At 35.3% G+C, this 24694-nt stretch overlaps 1 protein-coding gene across 1 annotated transcript in view; it reads left to right on the forward strand.

The window, feature by feature from the left end:
* Positions 1 to 24694, forward strand: part of USH2A (usherin) — a 793063-nt gene that overhangs the window by 524452 nt on the left and 243917 nt on the right. The window contains exons 40-42 of the mRNA XM_054484303.2: positions 24 to 652; positions 12437 to 12771; positions 13653 to 13775. Coding sequence (XP_054340278.1) covers positions 24 to 652; positions 12437 to 12771; positions 13653 to 13775 — 1087 coding nt within the window. The remainder of the gene's footprint in view (positions 1 to 23; positions 653 to 12436; positions 12772 to 13652; positions 13776 to 24694) is intronic.

The raw sequence follows: 24694 nt of genomic DNA on the forward strand, positions 1-24694 counted from the left end.
TCTGGATTTATATTACTTTACAGAACCTGGACCTGTAGTTCCTCCAATTCTTCTGGATGTGAAGTCAAGAATGATGTTGGTCACCTGGCAGCATCCTAGAAAATCCAATGGGGTTATTACCCATTATAACATTTATCTACATGGCCGTCTATACTTGAGAACTCCTGGAAATGTCACTAATTGCACAGTGATGCATTTACACCCATATACTGCCTATAAGTTTCAGGTAGAAGCCTGCACTTCAAAAGGATGTTCCCTTTCGCCAGAGTCCCAGACTGTATGGACACTCCCAGGGGCACCGGAAGGGATCCCAAGTCCAGAGCTGTTCTCTGATACTCCAACATCTGTGATTATATCTTGGCAACCCCCTACCCACCCCAATGGCTTGGTGGAGAATTTCACAATTGAGAGAAGAGTCAAAGGAAAGGAAGAAGTTACTACCCTGGTGACTCTCCCGAGGAGTCATTCCATGAGGTTTATTGACAAGACTTCTGCTCTTAGCCCATGGACAAAATACGAATATCGGGTACTGATGAGCACTCTTCATGGAGGCACAAACAGCAGTGCTTGGGTAGAAGTTACCACAAGACCCTCACGACCTGCTGGGGTGCAGCCGCCTGTGGTGACGGTGCTGGAACCCGATGCAGCCCAGGTAAGACACTGACTATTCTCTCTCCTTTGCAGACTTAGGAATGTACCCTGGATTGACTCTGTGTTGAACAGAGCCATCTACTGACTAAACAAACGCATTTGTTGTTTTAGGCATTCACTGGAGAAACTGGGTTTTGGCCTTTGGCCCAAACTGTCTTTAATTCAATGTCAGTTTTTCATTTCTCCCTGTATCCCCTTAATTATATTGTTGAGATGCTTCCATTTGCCTCACACACCTGAAATATTTTGAATGCCACAATGGGATGCTTAGCTTAACCACCACGTCAGATTTAAATAGATCAGAAAATGAGAAGAGATAGGAAAATACGGAGGAATGAATTAGCATATTAACAAAATTTTCCATTACCAATAGTCTGGTATTTTTTAATTATGAAAGAATCAAAGTAATGGGGAAAGAAATAAAAATAGCATATTAATGGGCTATCCAGAAAGTGTTCAATTATTCACCTCATTCTATTGGGAATGAACTCTAGAGGACAGGATAACTACCATTGTTTTGGCTGGCATACAAACTTCATTCAAGGGAAATTAGTGTAACCAAACAGGAGGGAGTTTTGTAGCTTAGAAGCCTCTTTTGTGTAAATACACACATGCTTCCATGGATTCAGTCTTGTACTACTGCCAAAAGCATTGGTATAGTAGCTTGCTCACTGGAGCACAAAACAAAGGACATTTGCATAACAGCAAAGTTCATCTGCTGAAATTATTACTTGGATCTATGTTGTGTGTTCTTTCTCCCCCACCAAAAGCAAACACTAGGTGATGCTAAACAGTGTAAATTGTTGGAGAAATTTAATTTAACCTACAAATTAAAAGCTATTTTTAAAAGTCTTTGTTAGTTTTAATATGAAACTGGTCAAAGCAACACACATTTTTGATATAAATATGTGTATAGAATTCCATTCATTAAACACTAATGGGAAATTAATTTTAAGTATGCGATGTACGATGTTTATTGTATGAACTGAGCAATGTAAAGAATTGCTCTTGATTCAAAATAAAAACAAAACCCAAGCATAGAGTTAATAATCATTCCAGAAATGATTTTTTTTTTTTCAGTCTTGGGGGAATTTTGTAAAACTTTGGTAGCAGTACCAATCACTATGATGCAACAAAACAAACACAGTCTCTTTACAAAGGTAACACTACATAATGGACATTGTTCTGGATTATTTCGAATAAAAATCTTATAACTAGGCGTTACTGATTGTGGCTGATCTGAAAAAAGAGTAAGTATTTTCAGGCCGGGCGCTGTGGCTCACGTCTGTAATCCCAGCACTTTGGGAGGCCGAGGCAGGCAGATCACGAGGTCAGGAGATTGCGACCATCGTGGCCAACACGGTGAAACCCCGTCTCTACTAAAAATATAAAAAAAATTAGCCAGGCATGGTGTCGGGCGCCTGTAGTCACAGCTACTCGGGAGGCTGAGGCAGGAGAATGGCGTGAACCTGGGAGGCGGAGCTTGCAGTGAGCCGAGATTGTGCCACTGCACTCCAGCCTGGGCGACAGAGCGAGACTCCGTCTCAAAAAAAAAAAAAAAAGTATTTTCAGAAGAGGAACTCAATGCACAATTCTACTTGATTCAGCATATATAAACAATAATTAAAAGTATTGGGTTGCCTGGCTTTTTCTTCACATTTTTACCCTCTTTTGATTTTGTAATATCATCCACGAATTAAACAATATACACGGCTTGTCAGCTTGCTAGAGAAGTTTAGATTAGCGTGGCTAGAAAGCTGAATCTCATAGGCACTCACCTGAGGCCACAAGGCATTGGTAACCCAAGTCAGGAGTCTAAATGTCTCTAAGAAGGTATCTGAAATATATGAACATTGTGCACTAGTAATCTAAAAATTCACACTTTTTATTCTCATCTTATAACTAGGAAATAAAAAGTTATCAATAAGGAGAATCAGCAGGAATATTCAACTGAGTCTAGTATTTAATGCTATATACTATTTAAAGAGTATTAAGATAACATATCTGTCCTTCAGTATTATTGGCTCACATGTTCAGAACGATCTTCAGACTTTACCAAAGTAGACGTTCTCGTGATATAGCTTAGCTGGTAAACAGAGGTATATGACAGCTAAACAATGACTTCTCTTTGTAAAATATGAGATTTAAAAGTCCAAATTGCAAATAGAAAATATTTTATGTGAAATAACAGAAGGATAGTCATTAATGCATTGGTTAAGAAATTAATTCAACCATTTATCATAGAGGGTTGTTCCAGGTATTAGGATGGATGAAGGAAATTGTCAGTAATATTAACAGCAGTAACAATAATAATTTCAGTTCTATTGACATTTACGGAACATCAGTACATGAGTGAACATCTTTGTAAGTGTCTCTTTTAGGCAGTGGGGACAGAGAAGAGAACAAGATGAAGTCCCTAGGCTCATGGCGATTTCATTTTAGACAGAATGCAAACAAATAACTATGTAATACACCTGGAAGTAATAAGGACTTGGAGGAGAAGAACAAATTGAGTGTAGAGAAATACGGAATACCAGCTGATAGGGTGGGGGATGATACAAGGAGCAGAGTTGGTATTTCACCTTAGTGTTACTCATTTTGTGCAATGTGGCTTTTTCCTCCATACACTGCCACCTGTAAGAATTACAGTCCAATAGGGAAAGCAAGAGAGACAACACATACTTAGGCCAACTAGAAAATAAATGCAGTGTAACATATTAGTAAGTACTAAAAGAGGTGATATGACTTCGCATAAATATGAGCCTTGAGAAAGATAAATTGGAGAGCACAGCAGCATAGATGAAATTATATGCTTAAAATCTTATTTGATTACAAGAAAAATAAATATATAATGTCAGAGTTGTGTCACCTGAAAAAGTGAAAGCCATGCACTATTATTTAATATTTAATCACCTAAGAAAATTTATTTCATTTTATAAGGTTGGTAAAAATGCTCTACCAAGACCTAAAACAGTTCAATGAAACTATAGACTAATTTCATTTATGAATACAGATTCAAAATTTCTAAATAAAAGATTACCAAACTGAATTAAGCAGTATATTAAAAGAATGATATACAAGGACAAATTGATTTCATTTTAAAAATGTAAGGATGGTTCAACATCAAAAAATCTATCAACATACTTCTTACATCAACCATTTAAAGTAGAAAGCCCATATGGTTTTTTCTTTTTGATCAATTAAGAACTTATTTCTAACAAAAAGTCAAAGTAAAATCAGATTAGGAAGAAGGTACTTAAATGGGATAAAGTCAATGTATAAACTGCTGCACTGAAGCCTTGAATGAGGATTGATAAGAAATAATATGTATAAATAACTAAGTTGCATGACTATGATGCAGCAAAAAAAAGAAAAAAAACTTCTTTTATGATAACATCATAGCCTCTAAACCCTGATGCCCCTGTCCACTTTTTCACAGGTAAAGCGAAATAAAATAGAGTAATCCTGCAGCTGTCAGCTCCTCTTATACAGTAGCATCCTCACTCAGCTCAGACAGCTGAAGCCACCAGCCTTGGCAGGTGCGCCACAAGGAACAGTGTCACCCAGACCACAAACATGTGTGGCTTCCTTCCCTCTGTTATGTACGCTTAGGGTCACTCATTTATGGGTTTGATAATAAAGCAAAGTGAAAGAAGTTGATTCTTAATCATCATCCTCATTAACTTTTAAAGATGGGCCAATGTTTGATGTCTACTTAAAATAAACCACAGACAGAAAGTATAAATATTTTACAGAAGGAAATAAAATAATAATGAAAATATATTCATCAAGTTCATGTTATGTTCTAGAAATTGCTTTCATTTAATTCTTACTACAGCTGTGTCAGATAGATGCTATTGTTGTTCCCATTTTACAGACAGGAAAACTGAGAATGAAGGATTAAGTAATCTGCGTAAGATTACATAAGGAGTAAGAGTTGGACTTCACACCCAGGCAATAGGGTTCTAGAGCCTATGCTCTTCTCTTCTTCTTTACACTGCAACAAATGGAAAAAAAGTGCAATCTTCCTGGATGGAAGGACTTAATTCCATAACAAGACAATCCTTCCAAAGTCAGCATATAAACTGAACATCATTCAAATCAGAATGCCAATATTTTTTGTTTGTTTTATTTCAAACTGGATAAAGTGATTTTTTATTTTTTATTTTACCTTAAGTTCTGGGATACATGTACAGAACGTGCAGGTTTGTTACATAGGTATACATGTGCCATGGTGGTTTGCTGCACCTATCAACCCCTCATCGAGGTTTTAAGCCCTGCATGCATTAGTAATTTGTCCTAATGCTCTCCCTCCCCTTACCCTCCACCCCTTGACAGGCCCCAGTGTGTGATGTTCCCCTCCCTGTGTCCATGTGTTTTCATTGTTCAACTCCCACTTATGAGTGGGAACATGCGGTGTTTGGAACATGCGGTGTTTGGTTTTCTGTTCCTGTGTTAGTTTACTGAGAATGATGGCTTCATGGATGAAGCTGGATAAAATGATTTTAAAGTATAAATAGAAGACTAAATGATTGAAAATATTATAGAAAATTGTGGAAGAATAGTGAGGTGGTACTTTCTGTAGCATGTAAACTTACTCTAAAGCCATTGAATTATAATAATATGGTATTGGCATAAAAAAAGACAAATGGTCATTGGAACCAACTAGAGAGTTTAGGTATAGATACAAGTGTCTGTTGAAATGACTTATTGTAGGTAGAAGCTGCATTTTATTTCATTGGTAAAGAATGGTTTGCTTTAAAAATGATACCAGCCCAACCAACTATCAATGTGTAAGGAAAAAACAGATCCCTTTATCATATCATATTATAAATAAATTCCCATAAATTAAAAAATGTTAGGCCGGGCGCGATGGCTCATGCCTGTAATCCCAGCACTTTGGGAGGCCAAGGCGGGCGGATCACGAGGTCAGGAGATCGAGACCATCCTGGCCAACACGGTGAAACCTCCGTCTCTACTAAAAATACAAAAAATTAGCCGGGCACGGTGTCGGGCGCCTGTAGTCCCAGCTACTCGGGAGGCTGAGGCAGGAGAATGGCGTGAACCCGAGAGGCGGAGCTTGCAGTGAACCGAGATAGCGCCACTGCACTACGGCCTGGGCGAAAGAGCGAGACTCCGTCTCAAAAAAAAAAAAAAAAAGGTTAATGTTAAAAAGTAAAAATCTTAGGGGAAAAAAAGGAGAATTTCATGTAATCTAAATGTAGGGAAGAACTTTCTAAAGAAAAAAAGAAACTCAGTAGCTTAAAAAAAAAGATAGCTATATGTAGCTAGAAATAATCTGATTGATTTTCTAAGGCATAAACTGCCCCCCCACCAAAAAAAGTTAACATCCAAAAGATAATTGGGAAAGTATATCTGTAACACATACTACAGACAAATCAATTTCACCTTAATATACATAGACCTTCTAATAATTTATAATACAAGATATTTTAATAGAAAATAATTTAGGTAAGAGGATATATTAGGTTGGTGCAAAAGTAATTACGGTTTTTACCATTAAAAATAATGACAAAAACCACAATTAATTTTTCATTCATACCTCACATAAAGTCAAGGGAATGAAAATTAATTAAAGAAGCAAGTAATATTAGCAAAAACTACTATCAGTAATTTCAAGAGTTTGTGGAGGCACAGATCATGGATAATTTCATTGTTTGTGATAAAGTGAATTTCCCCAACTTTTTAAGAAAGTAGTATATCAATAATGATTAAAATTAAACATGCATTTTCCTTTTGGCATGGCAATCCTTGGTAATCTTTCCAATATGAAATAAACACAAGAGCACATATTGCATACATTTTCAAATATTATTTTTAGCATAAAATAATGTCAGTAGGATTAACAAATAATTTGTTTTCAACCATGAAAGGAATATTATGCAACTGTAAAAAATAATAGGGTGTGTCCGTAATCAATTAAGTCTGAAAAGCAAGTTGCAGCATAAGGGGTAGAGAACTTTTTTTCTGTGAAAATTTTTTAAAAAATAAAAGAGAAAGAGAGGGAGACCTAGGATATGTATGAGTATATTTGCTTTGCTTGTATGAGCATACAAAAAGTATGGAAGAATAAACTTCAGACTATTACCTTCTCACCTGAGTGAAATAAAACAGAGTCGCAATTAATGTTTCTTGTATTTATATATTTGTACTCTTTCTCTGTCTGATTGAAAAAATGCAAATAGAATATTTGAAATTAAAAATTAAGATTAATATTTTTAAAGGAAAGGAAGACATTTTGAAAGACAACTTTACTTTTATTTCAACAAATATTTATTGCACATCTTATTCTGTATGAATTTTTCAGGGGAGTCCATCATAAGAGCAATTGCTACACTGTACGGAGTCAAATATTCCCACGTGATCTTTCTTTATGGTACATTTTTATCTTCTATTGACAAAATACTCTTAGAATTATGCAATCTTATGTCTACATATGATGGCAAGGATTGTCTCATCACATTAGACATGAGGGTTCCAAGGCCTGGAGATGTTAAATGTTTTGCCTAAAGCCACACAGCTTTGAGACATTTATCATCTCTTAGTCCATTTTTAACCCATATATCAATCTTTATAAATGCTCTTATTCATAAAGTTCTTAAAAATACTTTGATGGAGTTAAAGAAGTGAGGAAGTTGCTTACTATGCTTTCGGGTGTTACTCTTTTCAAGCCTGAAGCCAATCAACTAAACTGGATGTCTAAGTTTCTGCTTAAAATGGGGAACTTTGAAGGTGCCATGATTTTTTTAGAGAGACTTTTCAGGGATGTAAAAGAGCTGCTAAAAGTCAATCCTTCCTTAAACACTTAACCAGCAATTTAGCCGTCCTATTTTCTGAAGACTTATAATAAACAGAAAAAATGGAAACCTAAATCATTAAGAACCACTCAAATAAAAGAAGTCATTGTGATAGGAAAGCCATCTCTGAAGTAAACATTTTATTTCCAGTGCAAAACTATAATTCTATTTAAAAGTTTTTATGTAATATTATTGTTTTAGAGAACACATTTCTTGCTTATTCAGGCCAATAACATGTTCTTTTGTCTGAATTTTTAGGGATGCAGCAATATTTCATAATCTTTCTTATGTACAATGGATATACAAAAGGTCATAGGAAGTTAAACAAACTGAAAGTTTTAATCTCATATATTTTGACCACACATACAATAATAAATGTGGTCTTAAGCATAGAAAAGAATAGAATACAATATTTAGTTAACTGGCTCCTTAAAATTCTTAGACATGGGCCAGGTGTCGTGGCTCACGCCTGTAATTCCAGTACTTTGGGAGGCCAAGGCAGGTGGATCACCTGAGGTCAGGAGTTCGAGACCAGCCTGGCCAACATGGCAAAACCTCTCTCTACTAAAACTACAAAAATTAGCCGGATGTGGTAGCACATGTGTGTACTCCCAGCTACTCAGGGGGCTGAAGCAGGAGAATCGCTCGAACCCAGGAGGAGGAGGTTGCAGTGGGCTGAAATTGCACTGCTGCACTCCAGGCTGGGTGACAGAGTGAGATGCTGTCTTAAAAAAAAAAAAAATCTTGGACGCATTGATTGATTGATTGATTGATTGATTGATTGAGATAGAGTTTCACTCTTGTTGCCCAGGCTGGAGTTCAATGATGCAATCTCTGCTCAGTACAGCCTCCGCCTCCCTGGTTCAAGCAATTCTCCTGCCTCAGCCTCCCGAGTAGCTGGGATTACAGGCACCTGCTACCACACCCAGGTGATTTTTGGTATTTTTAGTAGATGCGGGGTTTCGCCATGTTGGCCAGGTGGGTCTCGAACTCCTGGCCTCAGGTGATCCACCTGCTTCAGCCTCCCAAAGTCCTGGGATTACAAGCATAAGCCGCCACACCCAGCCAACACATTTGTTTTTACTAATGGCTCCAGGATATTTTCAGGAGGGTGATCAAATTAGATACCATCTCTGTTGGCCTACTGACTATAATGACAATATCCTTCTCCATATTGTTATAAGAGGTTGTTTCACATAGTTCTAGAAATTTTCTGTAGAATTAGATTCATTTCTTGTAACTCACTGCTGTGAGTTTTTTCTAAGTTTGTAACTTTTTAAAAAGTAAAAAATAAGTTTTAGGTGAAAACATTTATAGTAGAAAAATAGGGTTTCTTTAGATGTTGAAATGTTTATCTGCAGAGTCATTATACCAAATCTCTTCATCTCTGCTGGTAGATATGTTATTCAAGTTCTATCTTATGAATGCTCTTTCTCAGTCTCAATACCAAGTTCCAAATCAATTCACTGTTAGCTCAACTACTAACACAGACTATCTCCTAAGTATTCATACTTTACGTTCTAAGGTACATGTGCACAACATGCAGGTTTGTTACATAGGTATACATGTGCCATGTTGGTGCGCTGCACCCATTAATTCGTCATTTACATTAGGTATATCTCCTAATGCTATCCCTCCCTTCTCCCTCCACCCCACAACAGGCCCCAGTGTGTGATGTTCCCCACCCTGTGTCCAAGTGTTCTCATTGTTCAATTCCCACCTATGAGTGAGAACATGCGGTGTTTGGTTTTCTGTCCTTGTGATAGTTTGCTCAGAATGATGGTTTCCAGCTTCATCCATGTCTCTACAAAGGACGTGAACTCATCCTTTTTTATGACTGCATAGTATTCCATGGTGTATATGTGCCACATTTTCTTAATCCAGTCTATCATTGATGGACATTTGGGTTCATTCCAAGTCTTTGCTATTGTGAATAGTGCTGCAATAAACATATATGTGGATGTGTCTTTAGAGAAGCATGATTTATAATCCTTTGGGTATATACCCAGTAATGGGATGGCTGGGTCAAATTGTATTTCTAGTTCTAGATCCTTGAGGAATCGCCATACTGTCTTCCACAATGGTTGAGCTAGCTTACAGTCCCACCAATAGTGTACACATGCACACGTATGTTTATTGTGGCACTATTCACATTAGCAAAGACTTGGAACCAACCCAAATGTCCAACAATGATAGACTGGATTAAGAAAATGTGGCACATATACACCATGGAATACTATACAGCCATAAAAAAGGATGAGTTCATGTCCTTTGTAGGGACATGGATGAAGCTGAAAACCATCATTCTCAGCAAACTATTGCAAGGACAAAAAACCAAACATCGCATGTTCTCACTCACAGGTGGGAATTGAACAATGAGAACACTAGGACACGAGAAGGGGAACATCACACCCCGGGGGCTGTTGTGGGGTGGGGGGAGGGGGGAGGGATAGTATTAGGAGATATACCTAATGTAAATGACAAGTTAATGGGTGCAGCACACCAACATGGCACATGTATACATATGTAACAAACCTGCACGTTGTGCACATGTACCCTAAAACTTAAAGTATAAAAAAACACAAATGTTCCTATTTCTCCACATCCTCTCCAGCACCTGTTATTTCCTGACTTTTTAATGATCGCCATTCTAAATGGTATCTCATTGTGATTTTGATTTGCGTTTCTCTGATGGCCAGTGATGATGAGCATTTTCTCATGTGTCTGTTGGCTGCATAAATGTCTTCTTTTGAGAGGTGTCTGTTCATATCCTTTGCCCACTTTTTGATGGGGTTGTTTGATTTTTTATTGTAAATTTGGTTAAGTTCTTTGTAGATTCTGGATATTAGCACTTTGTCAGATGGGTAGATTGTAAAAATGTTCTCCCGTTCTGCAGGTTGCCCATTCACTCTGATGGTAGTTTCTTTTGCTGTGCAGAAGCTCTTTAGTTTAATTAGATCCCAAAACAGAGATATAGACCAATGAAATAGAACAGAGCCCTCAGAAATAATAGCACACATCTACAACCATCTGACCTTTGACAAACCTGACAAAAACAAGAAATGGGGAAAGGATTCCCTATTTAATAAATGGTGCTGGGAAAACTGGCTAGCCATATGTAGAAAGCTGAAACTGGATCCCTTCCTTATACCTTTTACAAAAATCAACTCAAGAGGGATTAAAGACTTAAATGTTAGACCTAAAACCGTAAAAACCCTAGAAGAAAATCTAGGCAATACTATTCAGGACATAGGCATGGGCAAGGACTATTAACTCTTTAAAGTGCTGCCAAGCTCTGACCTGAACTCTCAAAGTATTCTGGTCTAAGAGGCAAGAAAGCCGTATTCTTCAGATTAGTCAGGTTGAATTTAGCTGTGATAGCTCTTCTTTTTTTCATTTCTATTACAAATACCAGGAAGCTCTCTGAGTTTGACCTTGACTCATTTTTCAGGTCCACAGACAGCATTGCACCTCCAAAACAAATAGAGTCCTATGTCTGTTCTGCAACTTTTCTTGTTGTAGGGTGTTTTTAAAAATATTCTCCACATCCAGGCAAATCCTCTATGTTTATAAGGAACACATCTAAAACTTCTTCATCCCAGCCTCTCTTCTTAGAACTCTCCAAAAAGTTTTTTTAAAATTAACAATGATTTCACCCCCTGTAGTATAATTCGGTAGATATTGGCCCATTGTTAATTATAAATTACCAAAGTAATCATCAAGCAATTGTCCAACTAACATGTGGTGAGAGCCCTTTTTGTCACCAATTATTAGTAAGAATACTCTTTAAGAAATCTCAGGTCATGGTCTTCCTGGATGAAACCTTTTCCCTTTGATTTAAGATAGAAAATTATGGTCAGTCTTTCTGCATTTTAATTTCTATATTGCTCCTCTTTGGTTTGCATATAAATATGTCACCTTGTAGAAACCTGTCTCTTAAAGTTTCAAAATAACTGTATGCTAGGGAAAAAAATATAATCTAACAAAACATGACTATAATTACTAACTGAACTCTACCTCTGTGCACATGGTACTAAGTGAATGTACAATTTATCCCTGCTATGAAGAAGCTTACAGGCTGGGACATGAGATATATATCCTGGCATTTATATAAGGAGCACTAGAAGGTACCAATAAAAGAGATGAAACAGGATAACATGTAAACAAATGATTTTTGTCATGGCCTGTGCACATTTTTTGGGATCTCTTTTCCCATAAGAACACGAGTGTGTTACCACTATGCTCCCGTACAGTTTAGCCAGAAAAGAAAATAAACTTCAGACATTCTAGAATTCTATTACAAAATGTTGTTCTTTCTTCTGATGCTCAAGTCCACATGTTAGCTAAGCACAAACATCTTTGGCTTCCCTTTTTAAAAGCTTTCTATACATTTCTTATCCCTGAGAAGAGGATGTGCTGTTAATGCTTTAATTGCTAAGTTATATATAAATAAGATTCAGGAACTCAATTTTGCATCTTCAGAAAATATGAATAATGATTTCTCTTTCCCTTCCTCCAAGAAAAAGTGACTTATTTGGCAGGCACACTAACAGTGCAAAGAAATGAGTTCTGATGTTTCATTTAATTGAGTTATAAACATGAAAACTATCAAATCCTATGCAACCCTATTGAAGCATGTGGATGTGTGAATTTTCTCCATGTGTTTGCTCTGTGTCCTTCAGAACACCCACAGTGGCGATGAATCACTAAGGTGTGTATCAGTCTGACAGTCATAGAAAGTGGCAACACTGAAAGCAAAACCCAGGAAACAGCATTTCATTTAGCTCCTGGAGTACTGCTAATTGGTCTCAAACCCTTCATTACTGTCTAGTCCAAAGTACTCAGGAGAAGGTAGCCATTTAGAAAATGACTTAACTGAAAACAAGAGCAAAATTCTAGGCCTCGTGAACTTCAGTTGCTCTATTCCTGTATCGTCACACTGATTCTAAGTTTATCTTTCATTTCAGGTCACTTGGAAACCCCCACTCATCCAGAACGGAGACATACTTAGCTATGAGATTCGCATGCCTGACCCTCACATCACTATAACCAATGTGACTTCTGCAGCGTTAAGTCAAAAAGTTACTCATCTAATTCCTTTCACTAATTATTCTGTCACCATTGTTGCTTGCTCAGGGGGTAATGGGTACCTTGGAGGGTGCACAGAGAGTTTACCTACCTATATTACCACTCACCCCACCGTACCTCAGAATGTTGGCCCATTGTCTGTGATTCCGCTAAGTGAATCATATGTTGTGATTTCTTGGCAACCACCATCCAAGCCAAATGGACCTAATTTGAGGTAAGAGAAGGTGACTATGATTTTTATTTTGCTATAGTCCTTATCTCTCTGAGAAGTAGGGAAATGAAGGAGGCTTTTATTCCTATATGAACATAGAACTAATTTGGCATTGAATATCCCCTGACTCATAACTTTGATACACTATCATACTGTACACTTCAACTTATTATGGAAACATCAAAGTTTATCAATTTGAAGAACTAAAAACCCTTGAAACCACAATCACTATTCTCTAAGGATTCGCTACATAACCCATCACTTCATTTTCAACATATGCTTTTATTATATGTTAGGCAAACCTGATGTATGTTCTATATGATACATTTGCACAAAGGTACCTCAGAATTCTAAGGCTAACACAGTAATTCTTTGGCACGTTGTTAGCATATGGAAACTTGTGAGGAGTGTGGTCAGGGATCCAGATAAGATGAAAGAAAAGAGCTGTGATTCAGAAATGGTTTTGCAACCACCCAAACTTGGTACTTGGCCAAGAATACAAAGTTGATAATATTATCATTGTTTATAAAGTATTGATAGTCATAGGAAACCATTAACTTGATAAGCTTTGTGTATTTCTACTTTGTGCGAAACTGGCAGTAAAGATTTGGCAAATCTAACTTAGAAGAAATCTAAAATGCTATCATTCTGGGAGATAATAGTAAAATGTGAATGTAACCGATTCTTCAAAATATTAAATATATGGAATTTCATCCAGAAAAAAATGTTCATCTGAAACAAAACCACAAAGCTGTAAACTTAAGATGTTATTCTTTATGCTTCCACACATATATCACACGCACATGCCACAAAACAGCCTGAGTTTTGGTAATCTCAATATTAGTTGAGATAATCCTGATGTTCCTGCTTGTCTTTTGCTTTAGATATGAGCTTCTGAGACGTAAAATCCAGCAACCACTTGCATCAAATCCCCCAGAAGATTTAAATCGGTGGCACAATATTTATTCAGGAACTCAGTGGTTTTATGAAGATAAGGGTCTTAGCAGGTGAGATTACAAAAACTATGAAAACAAATGCTGACATTTAGTTCTGGGCATGTTGAATAGTTCAAAGTATCTTAGTGTCTTCGTTGTGTGAGCGTGTTATCAGTTATGCAATAAAACATGTTTGGTTATTATCTGTGGTATTAATCATCCAGCCATAACAGTCAGCATGTTTAATGTTTTCCATCTTAACTGCATGCTTAAAATAAGCCTTTTGAAGTTGAACTTGTAGATGTTCAAGCCTTAACCTATTGCCTTTGTCACGGCTCTATCTAGACTAAAACATAATGGAAGAATTTGGAAATATTGAACACATACAAAATGGGGAAAATTCCTGGGCACTTGTAGAATACTTGCTATTTCTAGAAATGACTTATAAATGAATTATAATGACTTATAATTGATTGTAAGTTATTGATTCCATCCACAAAAAAAAATTAGTGAACAGGATTGGGACTTGAAAGAATTCAATCTAGAGTTCAAAGACATTAAGTAAGGGCTAATAGGTGATGTTAGAAAAAGGGCGCTACATGGGAGAGTTAGGAGATCTGGTTCTGCTTTACCCTGTGCTAGAAAACTAGCTTTGTGACTTTAGTCCACAAAGCTTCACTACTTAAAAATCACTTAACTTCTCTGGGCTTCATTTTTGTTGTTCATAAAATGAAGTGATTTTATAGAATTAAATGACTTCTAAATCTTCATGAGTTCAAGCAATGTGATTAAATTTCAGAAAACATGAATGTTATTTTATGAAAACTCCTCAATCATATGTTTCAGTAACTTTTCTATCTGGGTCATTATTTTTCTAGACCCACCACTGGGTAGCTGTAGTCTGAACCCTGTTTACCACTCTAGCCTTGTCTCCCATCCCTTTCTTACCAAGGCCTCTGGATTCCAGCCACATTTGCATTGCATTCAGTACCTTCAACATACAACACTTGCTCCTTCAGATTTTCCCCATAGTTGCCTTTTCCTGTTGCCTGACTAGATCATCTGCTACGTCTTAGCCTGGAGGTTTCTTCCTCTAGGAGGCCTTTCCTGCCAACACTCTTGCTGGTCTGATTCAGCTCCTCTGTAATATTTCCATAGAACATCCCCTAACATATCACTATTGTTATTGTAGTGTACTGGCCTGACTGTTGTCTAAACACCACATTATATTATCAGATCTACCATAAGGCAGGGGTGTGGTCTTCGTCACTCTGTCTTCAGTTTCTAGCATGGCATCTGGCACATAGCAGCACATAGTGCCGTACACCTGAATACTTAAAAATAGGTTAGCTCAGTCAAGGATTACTTCACTTTTCTGCACCTTAGGAATATTAGCTGTAGTGTTCTTCTCTCTGGGGAATGGCAAAACTAAGGAAAATTCTCCTGTCCTCTTAAAAAGTTGTGGTGGGAAAACATCCTAGTTCTTGTAAGATTCTCAGAGAGAGGCATCTCATAAATCTGATCAAGCAACAGAATGAACTATATGAAACTGCCACTTTTATAGGTGAAGATTGGCCAATTACTAGCAGATTCATGTTTCTTATCCTAAATTATAATGCTCATTATACTATTCTCAACTACTTTCAATTCATAATTTACTTAACTTGGCATCCCTATATGATTATCACTTCAGTAGAATAAATTCATTTATTTTGTTTATTTTTGCTTACTGTGTGCTGAGGCACTGTGATAAGGAACAAAAGATAAATACATCTTAGACCTTGCCTTCAAAGAACTCATAATCTAGTGGAGGAACCCTTCCCCCCGCCCCCTCCGTAGAGAATGTGATATAATATATATTTATATATTATTATATATATAATATAATATATATTAATTATATATAATTAATATATATTTATATATAATATATTTATAATAATATATAATATTATATATTTTATATATTTTATATATTATATATAAAATATTTTTTATATAATATATAAAATATTTTATATATAATATATAAATTATTTTTATATAATATATAAAATATTTTATATATAATATATAAATTATTTTTTATATAAAATATATAAATTATTTTTTATATAAAATATAAATTATTTTATATATAAAATATATAAATTATTTTTTATATAATATATAAAATATATAAATTATTTTATATATAATATATAAATTATTTTATATATAAAATATATAAATTATTTTATATATAATATATAAATTATTTTTTATATATATTATATATATTATTTTATATATAAAATATAAATTATATTTAATATATTTTATATATAATATATAAAATATAAATTATATTTAATATATTTTATATATAATATATAAAATATAATATAAATTTTATATATTATATAATATATGATGTAAATTTTATATTATATAATATATAATATAATATAATAATTAATATAATATTATATATATTAATTATATATATAATTAATTTATATATATAACCTAAAGTATAATAATAATAAATAAATTAATTAAAAAAATAAAATAAAATAAAAAAAAATATATATAAAATATATATATTAATTGCTGTCCTCAGAGTTATCTACAAAGTCACCAATTCTGCCTAAAGAAGTCATTTCAAATAGTAGCTTTCTGTGACCTATGAACTGTTAAGTGCTTAAATATAACTATTTCAAAAAATAAATAGAACTTGACTATTTAACATTACTGAATCTGAGTTTTAGCCATGAGCTACTCAGCAAAAACAAAGAATAAGTCTCCAAAAGTTAATTTTGTTTCTTTACACAAGAACTGAAAACTTATTAAATAATTAGGACCAAGGCTATGAAGTTAGTTATGAATTTTTAGTGATTCCTCTAAGGATTCTTAATGAGAAGTTCAAATCTAAGATTTCAGGAAAAAAATAAAGTGAATTTCCACAACTTAAATTGAAACATGAATTGACATAAACACACCTATGACAGCTGCTTCCGGAAGGGAAGTGTGCAGATAACAAAATTGTGTTGAAGGGATATTTTGACTAGTTTCATAATGCCAAATGTCATTTTTTACTGGTAGTACTTGCAAAGATTTTTTTTTATTTATTAAAATAACAGCTACAACTTACATAAAGCTTGTAGAAAAAAAAAAGCATTTCTTCTTAACGTTCAGTGTAAATTGTGTGAGTCTTTATGAGAATCTCTTTTTCTAGCCCTCTACCCTTTGTAAGTCCATAAAAAGCTAGGAGTGCCTTTAGCCCAAGGGGGAATGTCTCGCAAATATGAAAGAAAACCAAAACTTGGTCCCTTGGTGGGCATGATGTTTTTCTATCTAAAGGAAGTGATTTTGTTTGGTCAGATGGTGCCACTGGCCACCTTGGCAACATCTGGGGCTCCTTGTTCCTGCTGGTCAGCTAGTGGTCTCTCAAATTGCACAGGGGGACGAAGCTGAGTGTTCATCATGTGTTGGTTCACACCTGTGTTACAGTTCCTTCGTGGCCCTTCCTTTGCCTATATTTGTTTTGCTGATTTATTTGTTTGGCCAGGTATGTTTTCTTGGGTTTTTAATTGAATTCTAATATCTTTGGGAGGATTATGTAATTTCCTATTCTCCCCAGATTCCACCATCCCGATTTCCTTCTTAACTTAACGTCTGCATAAATAAAAGGAGCACTGAAGTGTTTCTTACCATCTTGACTTGAATATCACCATAGTTACATTTAGAATCAGCTTTTAAATGGCACTTCTCCTGATATAAAAAGTAAAATTAAGATTCACTAGACATCTCTTTATGAATATATTTGTGACAGTAAATATAAGTTGAAGCCAATTTCCTAGTTCAAGTGGTCTATTTTGGCTAAGTATGTGTTTATAATGTATAGAAAAGCACCAATTTAATTTAAAACATTATATTTGGAAATTCAGATCATTCTAGTAGTTATTTTTTTCTTTTATATCTACATGTACAAAACAGTCTCAAGCCAATTATCCAGATAATTTAATTCTAACAAAAATACTTTTTGCTCTTATGATTATCTTATGTAAGGAGTAATTTTTGTCTAAATTGCACAGCTAGTTGCCTCATTATTGAATTTTGCTCTGCCTGCGTAGACACGAACTACGTATAACTACAAGTTTATACTGCTTGTCAGTTTCTAACTTTTCATCCTTAATAATTCCTTGCAAAATGACCAAGTTATGGTTGTTGGGGGAACTATAACTTTGGGTTTCCTGACATTTTCATCGGTTAGAAAATCTGGTGAACGTGCTGTTGTCATCTGAAGCTGCCGATGTGAGTCATGCAGGGTTTAACAAGAGGGCGACGACCTCCTTCATTTTAAGTATCAATCTACCCTTACAATTTTCAGCACCTAACAACACTGCCTTGGTTCCTAAGTGATCAGATAAAACTGCTAAGAATACAATGAGCATGTTCTCCTTTTCGTTGTGGATTTAAAGAAGAACAAGTTATAATAAAGAATAGGGTTATTTTACTATTATAGAGAAAATATTGACTTGCAGATTATAGTTTAGATTTATAAATTAGCTTTCATTAAGTTTATGAAGGAAGGTATGTTCGAATTGCTATTCCTTTTAGTTATTTATACATTTCTCAGAGTATTTTTTTTTTTTTGCAATGACAATTTGGATGGAGACCTCTATGTGATTCCTTGAGAATCCACTAATTGTATTACATTTAAATTAAAACATTCAAAATTAACACATTTTTGTCTTATTTTTCAAAGAAGGGTAAGACTTAAGATTTAAATGCTTAAGCTAAATATATCATAAATTCTAACTTTAAATCTTATAGACATATATTTTCATATATATTTTTAAACCTACTAAAATAAAGATGTTTCAAGTCCCAAAAGAGGATGCCATTTCTGTGGGGGATAATATTCAAAAGAATATAACTTTTGTTCCTCTTGTTTGTAATGAGATTAAATGTGTATAGATGACATCTTCATCTTTGCTAGTATGAAAGACTGGGTCGGTTCCATGACACGTGTTTCTAGAATATAAATAATGTCAGATCGTAGCTATTAAGTGAAGAAGTTAACTTTGTACACAGAAAAGGCAAGTGAAAGGAAAGCTTCTCCCATGACTACCAAGATGAGATAGATGCTGTTAATTTATTCCTTAATATGAGAATGTGAATAAAAATTGAGTCTAAGAATGAAAGCCAACTTCTGTCAACACTAGTATGCCATCTCATAGCCATGTACTTAATTCAAAAAGAGTAAACATGTCTTTCGCATTCAAATTAAATTGGGCACAGTGTTTTTTCCCATTGGATTTTTTTTTCAATGCCTTACATGCCCCACACGATGTCCTTTTCTGTGTCATCATATTATGTGTTACCTCATTGGATTAGCCCATTTTGCATTGCTCTAAAGAAACACCTGAGACCGGATAATTTATAAAGAAAAGTTTACTTGGCTCATGGTTCTGCAGGCTGTACAAGAAGCCTGGTGCCAGCGTCTTCCTCTGGTGAAGGCTTCAGGGAGCTTTTATCCATGGTGGAAGGTGAAAAGGGAGCAGGTATGTCACATGGCAAGAGAGGGAGCAAGAGGGCGCTGGGAGGAATGCCATGCTCTTAAACAACCAGCTCTCCCCTGAGCTAATAGTGTGAGAGCTCACTCACTACCACAGGGATGACAGCAAACCATTCATAAGGGATTCACCCCCATGACCCAAGCACATCCCATTAGGGCCCACATTCAACATTAGTGATCACATTTCAACATAAGATTTGGAGGGGACAAATATCCAAACTATATCACTCATGAAAAATGAACTTCTAGATCCAGAAGGATGTGTTTTGTCATAGGAGGTTTTTTTTCCCCCAGTGTTTTCTTAGAATAAAAAAAAAAAGAAAAACTACTTTCATTGGCTGTGTTTCTTTCTCATGTTGATGACAAAGTAGAACAAAGATGGAAATTCCTGCAAAATTATCTTAGGTCTGACAATTCTGGTAGTGTAGGTATAGATAGCAACAGAAACATAACAGCTGCAAGTTTCACTCACAATCTAAAATGTCTCATATTAAAAATATTCAAGTGTGATAAACATTACTCTTCAATTTTTGAAGCAAAAATCTTCAATGCTATTTTTAGAATCAACAAATAGATTTTTTAAGTGTCTACCATCAACTGAAAATTTTAATAGCTATAGACTTAAGCAGTGGAAACAATATTGCATTTCATTTTTCTTTGTTTGCTATTCCCACAAAAGATTTGAAGATGTAAGGAAAAGTATGATTTATGAGATTTCTCAAATCCACACTTGTGTGATGGTGTACTCAAGAATACTTTGGGTTGTGGCAGAGATGAGGAAGAGTTAGTGGAAGAAGCAACTAAATAATCTGCATTTTCAGAAGCATGATTTATATTGGTGACAATATTGACACATGAATTCTGTTAGGACATCAATAAAGTTGACACATTTTTAATTCTGATGAAAATAACCCCAGGTATTCTGCAGCTGCCCTGAAGAATTTTGGTTTCCCCCAATATATCAGACCCTTCCAAGATACAAGCCTTCACATATTTTGCCCTGGACAAATGTCTTCACTGGATAAAATACTACTTCTTATCAAAACCTGCCCCAAATATTACCTCCTCCGTGAAGACTTCCCAGCTGGACATGGTTAAATTAGATGCTTCATCTGATGCATGTTCAAAGAATAAGGAATAAATGAATAAATTAGATGTTCTCATTTAAAAACATATTTCTGTAAAATTTTATATACACTATGGCTCCAGGTGGACAGATAACAATTTTATTATTTTTAACACCTGGCATATTGGTAATAGCCAATAAATATTAAATGAATGAACAAATGAATGAATGAAGTGATGTATTAAATATGAAAAAGCAATATAATTTTTCAATATATTTTTAAAAGCACTTTGCTAAGTTTCAGCAGAGATATTTTTTCTGTTGGACAGGCAGATTTTTATCTCACTAACCTAAAAAATTATATAAATGACCTGAAATTTTTGAGACTGAGTGCTTAAATAACTATGAAACATCTATTCATTCATTTATAAAATTATCTATTCAGTAAATAAGCAAAACTGCATCATTTAAACATAATCTAGTTTTCTAATTCATTGGAGTAGTAACACCTGAACCTTGAAATGAATATTGTTCCACAAGTAAGATTTTAACATGTATTATTTTTTATGAGGAAAATTACCATAGTCATGTCTATACCATAATAAAGTTTACAATTTGCTGTTTGGGGAGTGGAGGAGGGAGAGACCGGAGGATGGTCTCAAGCAAATGGGGGAAAAACTATTGTAATAGTCCAAGTATTCCTAAATGGACCCAAAAACAATTGGTTTTACTGGCTACGTCATAGATTCAATATAAGTATTCACTTACTTTGAATACTTATATTGCAAAAGTTTTTTCCTACAGAGTTTAAAATGGACATTTTTCAGGACATGCCTAGAGAACACAGTTTGTATTTAGAGAAGAAAGAGAGAAGGATTGATACACATAAGTTTTGTCATGAGTATATGATGTTAATTGATCTAGCATTTTTGTTTTAAAATGTATTCTTTTATCATTTATTAAATGGAATGTCCCATTTAATATCAACAATCAACACGTAAGTCCATTTGAAAAACAATATACATAGAGTGAATGGAAAACCACTTCAAGCCAACTAATACATTCTTTTTTTGATATGAAGTGGTGAAATGTGAATCAACATATATATGTAGACAAGCGATAGGTATATATTCTTACTAAATGCAGATTGGAATTCAGATGAAATGAAAACAGTATATTTTAGTATTTAAGAGGATTCAGGATCCTGTTTCCTCGGCCAGGCGCGGTGGCTCATGCCTGTAATCCCAGCAGTTTGGGAGGCCGAGGCGGGCGGCTCACAAGGTCAGGAGATGGAGACCATCCTGGCTAACACGATGAAACCCCGTCTCTACCAAAAAAAAAAAAAAAAAAAAAACTGGGAGTGGTGGCTGACGCCTGTAGTCCCAGTTACTCTGAAGGCTGAGGCAGGAGAATGGCGTGAACCCGGGAGGCGGAGTTTGCAGTGAGCTGAGATCGCGCCACTGCACTCCAGCCTGGGCACAGAGCGAGACTCCGTCTCAAAAAAAAAAAAAATCCTGTTTCCTTAAAAATTTAACTTAACAATGAAAGTTAAAGAAAGTACAAAAGACAAATGTACGGCCTCAAATGAAATACTACTGATTTCTCAATTAAATTTTTAAAAAGTGGAAATAGTGTAATATTGGAAATGAAGAAACCCTATGTCCAGCTACCCCTATTAACTAGTTGTGAAAACTTATGCAAATCCACTTGTTTTCTCAGGGTCTCAGGGTTTTTTGTTTAATCTGTAAGATGTAGCAGACACTTTATTATTTGAAGCAGATAAACTCTAAAGCCATCTCTTACTCTAAAATTTTAGAACCGCCTTGAAAACAGGCATCGCAATTGTGTGTATCTATGTGGCCTGAGTTTTGTAGATGTAAATTGTGTATTTCGCCATAACTAAATTATTGTGAAATCTCTTAAAGTATTATAAAAACTAAAGCCCTATAGAATTTATTTACAATCAACCATTTTAGTGCCACCTGATATTGTTAATTCCACATGTAGAAAAGAACCACAAACATGGTATCACTTTAAATCCAAAAAGATTGTTAATTGTATAATACCATAGACATGTGGAAGAAAAATTTACATATTATAGGAGAGGAGACTAGGTATCCAGACTCTAGCTACATTTCTTTGAAGTCATTTTATGAAGTAAAATATAATTATAAGTATTTTACCCAGGGAGAGAGCTAATGAAGCCAAGGTCGCTGGTTCAATTCCCTTGTGAGCCATTAGCTTCATTTCATTCCGTTGTCATAGGCTTGCTACCCTCTTAACCCTAACTCACCATCCTTCATATTCATACTGTTGGTTGCAAAGGAAATTTGGCCAGACCGTTTGAATGTGTAAGCAAAAATCTATTCCCTCTGCTAGAAAAATAATGCAAAGGTCAAGCCCTAGTGATATGACATCATCCAAGTATGGACAGAACAGATTATCATTATGATTGTTATTATTACTATTATTATTATTGTCACTATTATGTTGGCAGTATAGCATCATGGTTAAAAGAGCAGGCTCTGAAATCAGACTGCCTATATTGGAATCTCAGTCCTCCTACTTATTATCTCAATGACTTGGACAAGTTATTTATCTCTTTGAGCCTTGTTTTTCTTATTTTCAAAATAGGTATTATAATAGCACCTTATAGAGTTTTGTGAGGAATGAATGGGTTAACATCTGTAGAAAATGCCTGACAGCTATTAAGTAACTATTATTATTTTTTAGTTGTCTGGATCATGTGGACTATTCAGCACTTGCTAAAAAGCATATGTTTTCATTTTCCAGGGCTGCAGTAACAAAATACCACATACTGGGTGGCTTAAAACAACAGAAATTTATTCTCTCACAGGTCTGGATATAAGAAGTTGCAAACCAGTTTGTCTTCTGGGCCAGACTCCCTTCCAAAGCTCTATAGAAGAACCCTTTCTTGCCTCTTCTAACTTCTGGTAGCCCTAGGAAATCCTTGGCTTGTGACAGCATAACTCCAATTGCTGTTTCTGTTTTTACATGGCCATCACCTCCCTGTGTGTATCCATGTGTCTATAAAATTTCTCTCTCTTTTTTCTTCCAAAGACGTCAGCATTGAATTTATGGTGCTGCCTAATCCAGTGTGACCTCATCTTAACTTGATTACATCTGCAAAAACCCTATCTTCCAATAAGGTCGCATTCACAGGGACCAGGGGCTTGGGCTTGAAAATATCTTTTTGAAAGATACAGTTCAACCCACTACTGCAGACAAAGCAGAAATAAAAGAGGCAATAAACACCTGAGAAGAGATGGTAAAGCAGGGAGGTGTAGAAGATCTGTTGCAAGCACTTATTTAGAAGAAATAGATAAATAGCCTCAAAAAGTCACTAAGTTTTACCTGTAATAATTACAATAGAGCAACACCCTTCAATGTGGCTCAGGCAGAAACCTGCAAACATATCTTTGGGCTATGAGTAAGAAACAGGATGAGTCAAGCAGATTTCTTCTACCTAGGTGGCAGTAAAATGCTCTGAGGATCCTGATATAATTTTGGTCAAATTATTTAGCACAATCCTGCAAATGGCACCTACCCACCCACGCCCCACCACCTTTGCATAGTCAAATCAGAGATTGTGACATATTGAGACAAATACTGTGGGCCTTACACTGGAGATGAGGTATCCTTGATCATCTAATAAACCCAAATTAGGTAATGATCTGAGGCCAGCATTTGCCCTGTGTCCTGGATGCCTCTGGGATGGTCGTGTGTTGCGCTACATGTTTAAGCAAGTATCTCAGTCTAAGCTATTGTCCACTCAGCCTGACTGTGTCTGTTTATAGCATTTCCTTACACAGGCAGTTCTGAACCAAACAAAGGAAGCCTGATGGTCTTCTGCCCAAAACTGGTTTAAAAAAATGGTGGCTTTATTCTATCATCAATTTAATAAATGACTTGGAAAGTCCTCCTCATATCACATCATCATGTCAGTTTTTGCCTTCTGCAAAGTAATATTCAGTTTCCACTGTATTGACTCAAGTAAATATGTTCACACTATGGCAAAATACAGCTCACTGTAGCAAAACTCTCAGCAGGAGAATGTTGTACACTTTGGTCACAGTTACAATTTAATTTAGGGGTTTATCTGTCTGCAATGAGATTATGGAAAAGAAGCATAGGTATCAGAAGAAAATGTTGATGAGGGATTCTGATATTTGAAAATGGATGAGTTTCCAAAAACAAGAGCATAAAACTCTCTGGATCAAATTCAGATAGAAAGCTGGCAGGTTGCCTGATTTGTAATTGCATCTTGAATTGAGCTGTAATCCTCACCACTTCTGAAAACAATAAGAATGAGAAAATGATAAATCACATTTGTTTTCAATA

Source organism: Pongo pygmaeus, chromosome 1 (assembly GCF_028885625.2).
Source record: "Pongo pygmaeus isolate AG05252 chromosome 1, NHGRI_mPonPyg2-v2.0_pri, whole genome shotgun sequence".
In the NCBI taxonomy this organism is placed as follows: domain Eukaryota; kingdom Metazoa; phylum Chordata; class Mammalia; order Primates; family Hominidae; genus Pongo; species Pongo pygmaeus.